Genomic DNA, 12,650 nt, shown 5'->3' with positions numbered 1-12,650 from the left:
CAAAATATTACTGAGGTTTGTCTTTCTTTCTTTTTTTTTGTCTGCCTCACTTTTTGTTTCTTACTTATTTGTAGATATGTAGATGTCTACAGAAGCAAAAATAATTTATAAAAAATAGCATAAACCGCAATAATAATTAAAAAATGTAAAAAGCAAAAGTAGGCTAATGAAGGTTTTATTTGTTTAGTAAACAGACAAAACTAAACGGAACTAAAATAATTTAATGCATAAGCTCAGAGTGAACATAAAAAATGCCTCGCCACAATTAATTCTATGGGAAATGCGAAGGTACGTTTAGTTTGACACTTGCGAGGTGCCGTAGTACAGAACCCGGAAGTACCAATGATTTCAACCAAACAATCAACATGTAAGCAATATTTGACGATAAAGACATTACATACAGTTTTACATTTGAGGGCTCGTGGTTGTGTCGGCAGTTTTAGCCACTGCACTAAATCGTGCACTAGCAAACTAGCTTACTGTTTAGAAAGAGGAATAGGCAGGGCTAAGTTAAAACTTCCCGGCTGCGCCACATCGTCACTCACTGACAACAAGGCTATAGTTAGTTTGTTAGTTAGTTAGTTAGTTAGTTAAAGGGTGTGTTTGGGTAGAAAACGGATACGAATTGATTAGTTTACCTCGACTGTGTAATCAACCGCTGTCAAAATTTTGTGATTTTAAAGAGTGTTAGCGTCAGAAAATTGTGATCCCGATGGAAGGAGAACTACACTCACATTAGCTGTGACTAAAGAGTATTTCCTCATTCTTCTGTACAAAACAGACTCCGTTTATTTGATATTAACGCTGTTGTTCCTCGATGTTACTGAAGATGTTTATTTATGACTCCAAAGGATTTATAAGAGAGACACATGGAAGTCAAAGAATCCAGAATTGACAACTGTGAGAGAATTGCACAACAGCAAAGATCGAAGGTAGTGATCGAAATATAATACGAGTAAACAGTATTAATGGGATTTTATCAAGAATGTTTCTGCAGTCATTCTGACCATTGGAATTGAAGTTAAGTTGCATAGGTCTTCTAGATTTAATTCTGGACAGCTGTGTATCAGACCACAGATCAGTAATGGTTTGATAATTCTTGCTGCCTGCCTGTCTCCCTGATAGTCCTGACTAATGATTAAGATTTGTATACATTTAAAGTGCAGTCTTTCCCACAGACTCTGGGGCAGGTGAGGGACTGCTGTCATGTACTGTAGCTGGTGACATTAGTTCTAGTCCTACTTTACATCCCTTACAAGTCTTACACATAACTTCTTCAGTGCTGCAGGTTCTGGTTAGAGTGCCTCTCCGGATCACAGGGGAAAAGCAGAGGAAGGACTGATTTCACCAGAGTGTGGAACAAGCAAGCCGTTGGGGAATGTAGGGGCCTGGGTTAGCTGGTTAGCAGTGATTGTCAACTGGAAATTGTAAATGGTGTTAAAGTCATTGATGTAAAAATAAATTAAAAAATTGCAAAAATTAGTCGCTAAAATATTTATTGTGCAGCTAATATGCCGGGGCGCGCCGCCCAGATAGTCTCTGCATGGGGAAACACTAAAGTGCCTGCCTTTTGTACATAAGTTTGGACTATATGACTAGTGTACCGTATAATGCACTCACTTTCTTTTTTTTTCCCACACAGGGGTTGATTTTTGCTGAAAGTCATCAAGAGGCACCGTCCTCCATGTGGCAAACCTCTGTGGGAGACTAAAGAAGGTGGCTGGAGGAAATTCATTATTTGATTGTTAAACTGCTTTTAAATAAGAACATCCACGTCAGCCATGGCACGGGAGGAAGAGGAAGAGGAGCTGACAGTCAGTGCACCTAAGCAGGCGGACGTGTTTACATCAGTGCGTTGTCTGGGTTACCTGTCCAGCTTCAATCTCCTTGTGGCAGTCTGTGTTGGCATGTACGTACGCTGGGAGGTGACAAATGAACCCATGATTCTGGTTATCTTCATCCTGGGCCTCTTTGTCCTGGGAATTGCCAGTATCCTCCATTACTACTTTGCTATGGAAAACGCCAGCCTGAGCTTGTTCCATTTGTGGTTCGGCTTTCTCCTTGGACTTTTGTGCTTCCTCAACAGCCCCGCCTTGGATTCAAATGTCAAAGAACTGGTCGCAAACTATCTCCTCCTAGCCAGTGTAGTTATGAAAGCAGTATGGGCCCTAACTGAGCGAATATGCAGCTCCATCTGCTACAAATCCACCTTGCTAACATCAGTAGAGTTACTGGAGCTTCTAGGATTTGGTATTGCAAGCACTACCATGCTTCTTCACAAGTCAGTGGCCATAATAGGCTTGGTAGTGGCCCTCGGTGCTCTCATTGTGGACTTGAGGATGAAATCCCTCCTAGCTTTGGCCAATTTGATCAGTTTTGCCTTGGTTACTTCTCTTGTGTTTTTCCAGGCCTTAGGCATTAATGCCAACCCTTATGCCTTAGGCTGCTACCTGGGCAGGCTGCTCTGTGAGCCTGTGTTGGATGTGTACTTCAGTGGGTTAGGCCCCACGGAGCGCTGGATGCCAGTGCTCTCCATGGGGAAGGTGTGGAGGAAGCTGTCCTTGTTTCCTTTGAGTCTGACTGAGATAGCCTTCTTTGTCCTTGCTGCTTTAAAGGTACACTTACAGCTATATTAAAAATATTGAGGGTTTTTTTTCTATTATTTTTTGTATTTAAACTTTTGTTTTGTCTTTCATAGCTTGGTTACTTGGACCTGTGGTATCTGGTCATCCCAGGTTTCTGTCTGTTTGGTCTTTTCTGGTCCATCTGCCACATCATTTTGCTTATCACGATCTGGGGCTTTCACACTAAGCTGAGTGACTGTCAGAAGGCTTGGCGCGCCCAGCGGTCGAGTAGCCGGAGTCTGGACCAGGTCATGGCCTCCCGAGGCATCCGACATTTCTGCCTCATCTCAGAGCGACTGGTGTTCTTTAGTTTGTTGTCAACAGTGATACTCGGGGCTGTGTCCTGGCAGGTAAGACCCATGAATGAAAAGCAGATAAGACAAAAATGTTTAAGTCTGCAAAGCAGGGTTGGATTGTTTTGTTTGATTTTCTATGAAAACTGCCATAGCATAGAAAGCATCATCCTACTCTTGTTATATTGCTGAGGTCCAAGGTTATGTTAGTCTTAGGCACTGTTTTTAATCATTTGCACTTTGGTAGTCATGAAAAGGCCTATATAAACATATAATACCCATGTTGGATACTGTGTGGAAGCATTCTAGTGGCAGTGTGTAGTTAATAGTTGCTCCCCAAACTCAGGCACTTCTGCTCTCATGCGAAACCAATTTAATTAGTACTTTAATATCCTTATCTGCTTGCATAAAGAGCAGCAATAACTTATTTAGCCCTATTAGACATTTACCTTGTAAGATTCTCATGGGCCCAAGTTCTAATTTGGGATGTGCACATTGTTGATGTCAGTTTTAAATTTGCCTGAGAAGGTGGAAGAAAGCTAGTGTTTAACTTTTGTGTGTTTTGATGTTTTACGGCTTTGAAATTTTGTATAGTATTGCACACAGAAAACATAACTGGAGGATTAATACAGTCCGTTGTAGAATCAGAAAGCCTTTGTGAAACAACGAATATTAAGAAAGCCAATCGAATATTTATGTTTAGGGCTGTAGTTGGTGGCATTACGCTGGATTCAGTGCTTTTTGAAGAGCTCACATGTGAGATCCACCCAAAAAAGATTTTGCCTACTTGTGTGTGTTTATATACATTGCGTGTATTATAATTTCCTTTTATCAAAGTCAGTGTGGTAATGCATTTCAAAGTGTGGAATGAATGAAAAGCAGAATATTGCTTTTGTGAAACTGTACAAGAGTGATTTCCCTATTCAGAAGGCAGCTTTTGAATGCATAACTTAGTGCCAAGCTCTCATAAGAAACCCACTACTGCCACAGCTTTGGGCAAATTGATCATCAGCCGAGAATGATGATGGTAAAGACGGCTTTCATACTGTATTGTGATTTCTGTGCTTTTAATGCTACTATTTTAAGCTCTGGAAAAGACTACCCTAAAATACAAGCTGCAGTAATTGTTCCGCTTTGGATTGACATTTGTGAAGTATGTTTATTCTAGTGTCTTTCACAACACTGTGTATCCATTTAGTTAGGTCCTGTCATGTTTTGTCCTGCGATAATAGCACAGTGTCAGCACCATGTTGTGTAACTGTCTTGCCGAGTGTCAACACCAATTAAGTGAGTCTGATTATCGCCGGTACAAGCTGTAAATGTTGAATGAAAGTGACTCTGATTCTTTGGCTTTTTGCAGCCCTCCAACGGTCTGTTTCTCAGTGCTTTGCTGGTGGTGCTGCCTCTCGAGTCTCTGGCCCATGGTTTGTTCCACGAGCTGGGCGGCTGCCTGGGAGGAACTTGTGTTGGCTACGCCCTGGTTGTACCTACCACTTACCGCAGGTACACCCTTCAGTTAGACTGTTTTGATTGGGAATATCCTCTGTTGTGGATGGTTTGGTTTTGGGGCTAAAAAATGTATTTGTTACTTAAGAAAAACAACAAACTGTAAACGGAGTGCCCAAATCAGGTTTTTCAAGCCCAGAAAAGAATCTTTAAATGTCCCTTTTATTCCTATCAGCACGTGAAAATCCAAAAGTGTTTCAGGACATTCACATTAGTTTTACATATGGGAACAAAAAGCTGGCAATAACACCTCTTAACTCTGTAAAGCCTGAACCATGAAACCATGAACCTGCCATCCCCAGGAAATTAAATTTTTCAAACTGGAGTGTTTATTGAGCTTTCTGTCACCATTTTTGTGCAATTAGTTGCCCACAGTAGAACTGCATCCATCTGACTGTATACAAGTTTTTCAGGAAAAAAAAATCACACTTATGATGTAGAGGTCTCAAAACTCATCAGATATGATCCACTTTACAGGGTTAAATCTATAAGAATAACAATATTTATTTTTTAATTTTCTTTCAGCTTCAGCTGAAAATTTAAAAAAATACAATCAAATTGTTACAAATGAGGATTGTCAACTAGAAACTTGGACTGATCTGCATGTTTTTCCTATAAACACTCAAAAAATATGATTGTTGCTGAATAATTTTGCATGCATACACAAATCATTCAACTAATTATTGCTGTACGGTCACTTTGAACTCCTGTGTATATTGAAGCATTCTGGAAACAAATGTGAGCACGTGTCCAACAATTGGAACTTGGCAAATATTGGATCACGCAACAGGACAGTGATACCAAGCACAGCAGTAAACGTCCTCCACAATGATATGAGAGAGTGATAAAATCATACAGAAAAACATTATTTCAAGTTATTACTTCTAAATGTTGTTTTACAAGCTGTTTTTACATGACAGCATAAAGCCTTGTGTGAACTTTGGTTTTCAAATGACATCATACACTGAGAACATGCAGCTTCTCCTTAGCTGCCAGTTAAGCAAAGCTATGCTCAGCATACTCAACTAATCTTCACGTACTGCATGTACAGTAAACCCGAGCAAAATGCAGCGATGGAGCATTCCCACATTCAGACGTACTCAGCCGATGTCAAAGCCTTTTCCACTCTCACCAAGAGTGGTAAACACGATCATTCTTCTGAACGTTCTCCTCACTTAACACAAAACCAACGGGATAAATAGGCCAATAACTGCATAAACATAGCGCTAATGCTTGGGCCCTTGAGGGATCGTTCCACCGATCCCTCCTCAGCATACCAAGTTATTCAGATGCAGCCGTTTGCTGTTAGCTGCATCTGATGTTTCCCCCACAGCCCACTCTGTTGACCATGCATTTTTTTCTTAATCACTTTATTTTTGAAGATGCCGCCACACCTCATCATCTTAAACAGCAAAAGCTAGCTATCAGTTGTAAATGTTTCCACATTTAAGAGCTCTTCAGCCATCCTGTTTTGCGGGGTTTTTCTTATGTAATTATTGAATTATTGAACCTTTTAGTTAAAAGTTAGCTTTTTCGGTTAAATGGGATATCAGTCTTAGTAGAGTCTAACAGTCTAGGTGATTTTGAACGCTGGCCCATGTCGTATTGGAGTCTTAGATGCTCTGTATGCAAGGCCGCATGTGCAGGATCCATAGGGAGGACTTGGAGCATGATGAGAATGCAGCAGAGTATAATCGACTGTTTGATGGCTGCAGATCATGTTTTCACAATGACAAGATTCCCTCTGGGAGATTACCGAGATATGGGTGAAAAGGCGAGGCACACATGCAACAACAGGGATGGTGAAACAACAGGAAGATAAACAAAAGAGGAGGAGTGAGGTTGTTAACTTTGAAAGAAGGTGGTGGTTAAAAGGGAAAGAAATGGACAGAGATAGCAAAGAAAGGGGAGGGAGAGGTGAAGCTGTGAAAGGGCTACGGAGGAAAGGATTGGATTATTTTTTTTTTAAGGATGAAAGAGAGAGTGTCACAGGGGAAGATGTGGTTGGAATCTCAAACCACGGGCCCTTACTCTCCTGGGCGTCATGAGATCTAAAAAGATTAGATGGGTTTGGGGGAAACGATGAGCTCACAAAGTCATGCTCAGGTTGCAATTTCTGCATTTTCTGATCAGGTGTAGTGTGTTTTTATAGCTAACTTCAATTGTTATCATCATTAAGGTAATTGTTCATCTCACTTCCTTTGAGGACAGGTGTGCTGCTTTGCTGTCAACCGATAACATTCATTTATTTGTCTCATAGCTGTAAAAACAAAAGCATCACTCTTCAGGCGTTTATTCGATAAACTTCCTCTTGGCAGGTTAAAGGGGAAAGCGTGGGCACGGGGCATAATATGATGGCTGATGTATGCAGGTGTTTGCAAGAATGACTTATGACTTTTCGAATAACTTCGAGCCCGCAGACACTGTAGAAAGCCGTTTCATAGGTATATGGATTCTTTCTCTGTGTTTCACAGCTTACTTTCTGTAACCTGTATCCGCTCTCACTTTCATAAAATGACCTCGTCCGTAGGTATACTCATGGAATCATCCAAAAAGACACAATGATTTTCCAAATAAATTTGTTATGAAAAAAATATTTTCTCCACTGGAAATAAAAATAAAGTATGTTGTACTGCATTTAATAGTGCTAGTAACAAAAGTAGTGCAATAAGCTGCCCACAATAGTGATATACAATAGAGAGATCCTATGAAATTACACTGCAAGATATCCGTCTACCACTATGGTATTCTGGTCCATCTGTCCATCCATTTTCTGCCAATTATCTGGGGCAGAGACCCCACCTGCAGCCACATCCTATACGTCTTCTGAGACAACATAGAAGTTTTCCCAAGCAAGCCAAGAAATGATCCAGTGTGTCCTGGTTCTTCCCTGAGGCGCCCTCGAGGTATGGAGGAAGCTCATTTCCACCTCTTACATCCACAATCTCTTTGGTTCACTACCCAGACCTTATGGTTGTAAGTGAGGGTAGGAAAGTAGATACTCCAGTAATATTGTTAGTTTCGCTCTCACTTCACAACAACAGAATGGTACAGCATCTGTGCCAATCTGCCCCTTCAATCTCCCCCCACGTGTGAACAAACTCCTTCATTTAGTGCAGCAACTTTGGTCACTTTATTTTGAATTAGGAGTCATAAAGTAATTACTCTGGTAAGTCATATTCGTGGGGGAACCTGTTCAGAGCTCTTTCACGATTTAGTGAAAACATGCTTGGCAGGAGCGAATTAGTAATCACATGGAAGAGGGAGTGATATGACTTATTTGATATTGATTTAATCCCTAGTTAATAACGTGTTATAAAATTGTGTTTGGAAAATCACCCTAAAGAGTAAGGGTGGTGCTTTTATAAATTTTGTAAATTTCATGAGTATATATTTAACCTGTTTTTGTCATCCTACTCTATTCTCCTTTGTACCATCTCATTTTTTGCTACTTTTTTATTTGCTCTCATTCTTTATTTCCTTCTCATCCCTGAGGCTAATGTCATTTCCTCCAGTAGCGATCCCTCACTGGTACTTTTTGCATCTCCTATTCCCCCATCTCCTCTTATCCTCTCTTCTCTGTTTCCTCTCTCCCCAACAAGGGAGACAGCTACTCCACCCTGGTATGTCAATCTATCAACTTCTCACTCAGAAAGTAGATAAATAAATAAGTACACACCACCCCCACCCCCCTTCCCTGGTGCTGACAAGCCACCTAACTTGAGCCTCCCTCTAAGTAGATAAAAAAGATAAACATCAACAAGTCTTTTCTCACAGCCTTTCATCCTTCTCTTTCATCCAGCGCTGGTGGCCAGCCCACTCTCTTACCACCTGAGCAGGTGGAGCAGTTGAATCTGCGCTCCACAGGCATGCTGAACAACATTCAGCGCCTCTTCTCCCACCACATGATCCAGACATTCGGCTGTGACTACTCTACTAGCGGTGTCACCCTGGAGGCTGTACTTACAAAGCTGCGCAACTTTCTGGAGCTTCGTACAGCAGACGGACCACGACATGACACCTATTTGATATTCTACAGTGGGCACACGCACAAAGGCTCCGGCTCCTGGGCTCTGTCAGGTGAAGGCCACAGATCCATGTTGCTTTATTTTTCGATGTTTTTAAGTCTTGGAAAGTGGTCATACTTCATAGTCCATTCGCATTCATTTCATTCCTAAATGTACTAGTGAGGCAAATAAAAAGAATGCATCCATGTAAGTATACAGCTTCGGCTTCGCCAGCTACAACTACAGATATTTCAGTATATAAATCCAGGTGAGATTTAAACACCATTCAACAAAGAGAATATATAATTAATAGAGCCTAACCAATATATCCAGAGTCCCAATGCATCAGAGCACTGATATATTTGGCTGTTTTCAGATATATTGGTATCGGAATTCATAATTACTGATAAATGAACATTTAAAAACTGATAAAGAAACTGGAGAGAGTTAGGCAGCTATATCTATCATATCTATCAAAAGAGCATGGAGTCGGCGTTTACCCCTAGGTTGCAAGACCTCAAGTGACAGGTAGTAGTGAAAGCTAGCTCAGTGTTTTTGCTCAAGGGCTACTGTGCTAATAATATATAAAGGGGACCCAAAATAGACCCATGGGGAACTCCACAAGATATAGGAGCATGAGAAGATGAGCCTTTGGGAGTTGTTACAGAAGATTTACTGATTAGTTACCAAGCAAGCATGGCACCTGAACAGCTAGCTATAAGTGTGATGCATAAGTGATTAATATGAATTAAGAAAAACTTTGGAGTCCACCATGTTATATAGCAGAATTGTTTTCAAGACAGACATTCTGATTTATTATTAAACATTACATATTCAGACTCTATTAATTCATTAAATTAGATGAGATCAAATTGTTTGTACATTAACTTGAAGCTTTTTGTAGAACAAAAGAATCACTTGTTTTGGCCTTCTCAGACATCTCTGCTGTTTATTTCCTCTTTTGGAAACTGAGAGAAGATTAAACTTGACACATTCAGTCCTCACAAATCACATTTTAGGTGCATCATAAGTTGCATATCAGCTTTATCTCTTCAAAGCTGTCGGGTAGTTTTAAAATCTAAACGCACATAACTGACGAAGATGTAAATCAGAGTTAAAATACAGAAAGAAATCAACACAAAAGTAGAAGTGACTACAGAGCTATTGTTTCAGATAGCATTGGGTAGATATTGTGTTCTGACTGCAGTCTCATTTGCATTACAGTCTAATTTCCATTCCTTTCATTTTCCCATTCTCTCAGTCAATCAGACTGATTTGTAAGGAATCAGACAAGCAAGCGTAAAGAGTTGAAATTGTTATGAAGGACTCGGCACAGAAGTTTGGCTCCAGTAGAGAAGATTCTGTGAAAGTTACAGAGGGTCTGCTGTGACATGAGCGTTCCCTCAGCAGAAATGAGAATCACAGCAGGTCAACACAGTGTCAGCTCCAGCTCCTCTTCAGAGATTACTTGACGTATTATCTCTGCGTGCTGCTGCAAATAGTAAAAAAAAAAAAAAATCCCCACCGAAAGCATAATCACTTCCCCTGAGTCACCAGCCTGAAGGGTCGTTTTCAGTGGCGTGCTCAGGGGATAACTGGAGACATTTTTGAAAAAGTGAGGTTGCTTCGACTGAAATTCGAATCAAATAAAGGATCCCTCTGGTTATTACGACCTACTGATGCAGTGTTGTCCACACTGGGATTCCTGAAAATAGTCTGTAAGTACGCTGTTGATGACACTGGATGCATATATACAAATTTAACTGTGCAGCAGATTCTCCAAATTGTCTCATGCTCGATGTTTTAGATATGTGAATAAAAGCCCATTTTCCCTTCTAAATATAAAGCAGTATGTGGCAAAGCTGCTTTGTATCCATAAATGGATTTCATTTTATTTTTCTCAGCCTCATCTATTTATTTATTTATTTCTTACCTAGCACTGATGTTAGGACTAACAGAAATAATTTGGCAACAGAGCTTCAATGTTTGTTCTCTGCAAAATGTACTAAATATAAATATACAGTCTATTAAGGTTGTTTTTGTCGTTGTGTCTGTTGCTGGGATGACAGGGGATTTTAAAGACAGTCCCTTGAGTAATAGTTGACATATTTGATCCCTGCCAAGCTGCCATGTCCATCTATGGCCATATGTCCCAATGAATTGTCCTTGAACATGGAACTAAGTGAATAGCAGCTCGCTGACCTTCACTGCTTCTCTCTCAGAGACTTTGGTAAATCAAACTAGTCATAGGATAGATTCCCAGTGCATGCTGTTCTTTCTTTCTCCTTCTTACTATCTAATCTCCTGTAACTGTAGGAGGTGAGAGTTTCCATCTGGCCCATTTGCTGGAGCTGTGGAAGGAGAAGAACGCCGGCCACTGTTCCCGTCTAATCGTGGTCCTGGACACCGAATACTCCCTCCCTTGGGTCAAGGAAGTGCGCAGGGTAGAGGGCATCTATATAGCTGTGCAGGGGTCTGAGCTGTCAGTCACCATGGTGGACCCTGAGGCTGGAGATATCCCCTTGCTCGGGGAATTCACTTCTGAGTGGGTGGAGTTCAACTGCAACCCAGCCAGCGACACCCAGTGGTCTGAAAAAGGGCGGACTGTGAGAGCTGTCTACGGTGTGTCCAAACGCTGGAGTGACTACACACTCCATCTTCCCACTGGAAGTGATGTAGCCAAGCACTGGAAGACCCACTTTCCTAAGGCTACATACCCCATGGTGCACCTGTCCAACTGGTGCTGTGGCCTCAACCTGTTTTGGTTATGTAGCACGTGTCTGCGCTGCTTCAGGAGGTGTAAGCTAGCCTGGTTCCCACCGGCTGTTTTGGACACTGGGCAAGGCATTAAACTGGTGCACTCATAGATACAAGGGGAAGTTGTCAGATAGCTGAATCAGTAAATTCATAAAAGGTCCAACTCCGAGAAACTTTTTTGCCTTGTTACAGGGCAGCATTTTTATTGTTTTTGCCCACTCTTGCTTTACAAATCCCAAAGTATGATGCAAATTTAGTTTTTAGTTTTGGACTTGAAATTTGGAAATGTGGATTTGGGCCTTTCATGAATTTACCAATTCAATTTTGAATCAGGATGTAGCAGCTGGGTATAAGATGTTTGTATAAAAATAATAATAATGACTTGCGCTATATACCAGTTACAATACCTGTACAATCATATTTCTTTTTAGTCTAAAATACTATAAATGATATAACGGTTGGCCTTCAGTCAGCACCAGATTCCTTACATTTATTTTTGGAAGATGTTTATTTGCAGTGATTCAAGACATTGTGCCAAGTACATCACAAAGAGTCAATACTGGATTTCTGAGCCCAAACGAATATTAAATTTAATAATTCCAGCAAATTAAATTGAAATAAAGAGTACTGAGGTATGATTGTGGTTTAATTAATTAGGATGAGGTCTAAGAACAGAAAACTCTCATCTTACTTGGCCCTTTTCTTACTTTATGCTTACTTTAATTGCTTCGTATTTTATTGTCTCTGTTATTAATTGCATACCAAAAACTTTCAAATATGGTTGTTGTCTCTTTGGAAGGGTTTTCACATTTTTCTTTTGTTACGGTGTGCCATTTTATGTATGATAAAGTGCCTTAAAGATAAATTTCGAATCATTTATAATATTGAGGCTTATTTTTTTTTATGTTATCTACACTAAAAAGGCTGTAGACTGCTTATAAAAGATGGACATAGACACACAGTGTCTGACATCCGGATGTGAAGCCTACACTTCTGGTGAGTTTCTGGTGATTTAGACCATAAAAAATGGGAGTTCAGCAAGAAAGTGTTTACTGAGGTCATGGAACAAGGAAGGGCTATTTTCTCATAGATTTTTATGAGATATCATTAAAAAAAGAAAAGAAACAAAAACAGAAGATGTGTCATGATGTGCTCTTCCCTTTTGGCTTCACCATCTAGATAAAGAAGCAAAGTCCATCTTTTATATACAGGCTCTGATGTAGATCCTCGCCTTCCTTTTACATAAACTGTGTGAACTGGTGGAGCTCTGTCTTTCTAAAGCCTTTTACCTGGCAGGATGGATGGCAAAAAAGCCGAGGCTGAACTTGGTGACACCGTTGGTTATAATGTAGAGAGGTCTAACCACGATGCCAAGCTGCCACTCTTGTGGGATTCTTTCCTGATTATTATTGAAGTATTCAAATGTGCAGCTATCTCTGCACTGAACAAAGGAATATGCATTG

The 12,650-nt window shown here is 40.5% G+C and overlaps 1 protein-coding gene across 3 annotated transcripts; it reads left to right on the top strand.

The window, feature by feature from the left end:
* The first annotated feature begins 287 nt into the window (after positions 1 to 287).
* tmem168a (transmembrane protein 168a) lies at positions 288 to 12,312 on the top strand. Of its 3 annotated transcripts, XM_039601154.1 has the most exons (7): positions 351 to 367; positions 852 to 932; positions 1,643 to 2,615; positions 2,699 to 2,974; positions 4,278 to 4,420; positions 8,226 to 8,503; positions 10,747 to 12,312. In XM_039601154.1, exons 3-7 carry the CDS (start codon positions 1,782 to 1,784, stop codon positions 11,295 to 11,297), a joined length of 2,082 nt encoding a protein of 693 aa, XP_039457088.1. In that variant the 5' UTR covers positions 351 to 367; positions 852 to 932; positions 1,643 to 1,781; the 3' UTR covers positions 11,298 to 12,312. The 3 variants fall into 3 exon arrangements, with proteins under 3 accessions (XP_031606423.1, XP_039457088.1, XP_031606424.1); XM_031750563.2 differs by lacking the exon at positions 852 to 932 and having other exon boundaries at positions 288 to 367; XM_031750564.2 differs by lacking the exon at positions 351 to 367 and having other exon boundaries at positions 424 to 932.
* The last annotated feature ends 338 nt before the right edge of the window (positions 12,313 to 12,650 follow it).

The sequence above is a fragment of the Oreochromis aureus genome, linkage group 17 (genome assembly GCF_013358895.1).
Source record: "Oreochromis aureus strain Israel breed Guangdong linkage group 17, ZZ_aureus, whole genome shotgun sequence".
NCBI classification, from domain to species: Eukaryota; Metazoa; Chordata; class Actinopteri; order Cichliformes; family Cichlidae; genus Oreochromis; species Oreochromis aureus.
Note: the sequence above shows the minus strand (reverse complement) of the source record. Positions and strands in the feature narration are given on the sequence as shown.

Coding starts and splice junctions, on each gene's coding strand:
- tmem168a (XM_031750563.2), top strand. CDS start 1,782: ATGGCACGGGAGGAAGAGGAAGAGGAGCTGACAGTCAGTGCACCTAAG. Junction 2,975..4,277: donor TCGGGGCTGTGTCCTGGCAG/GTAAGACCCATG, acceptor GGCTTTTTGCAG/CCCTCCAACGGTCTGTTTCT. Junction 4,421..8,225: donor GTACCTACCACTTACCGCAG/GTACACCCTTCA, acceptor TCTTTCATCCAG/CGCTGGTGGCCAGCCCACTC.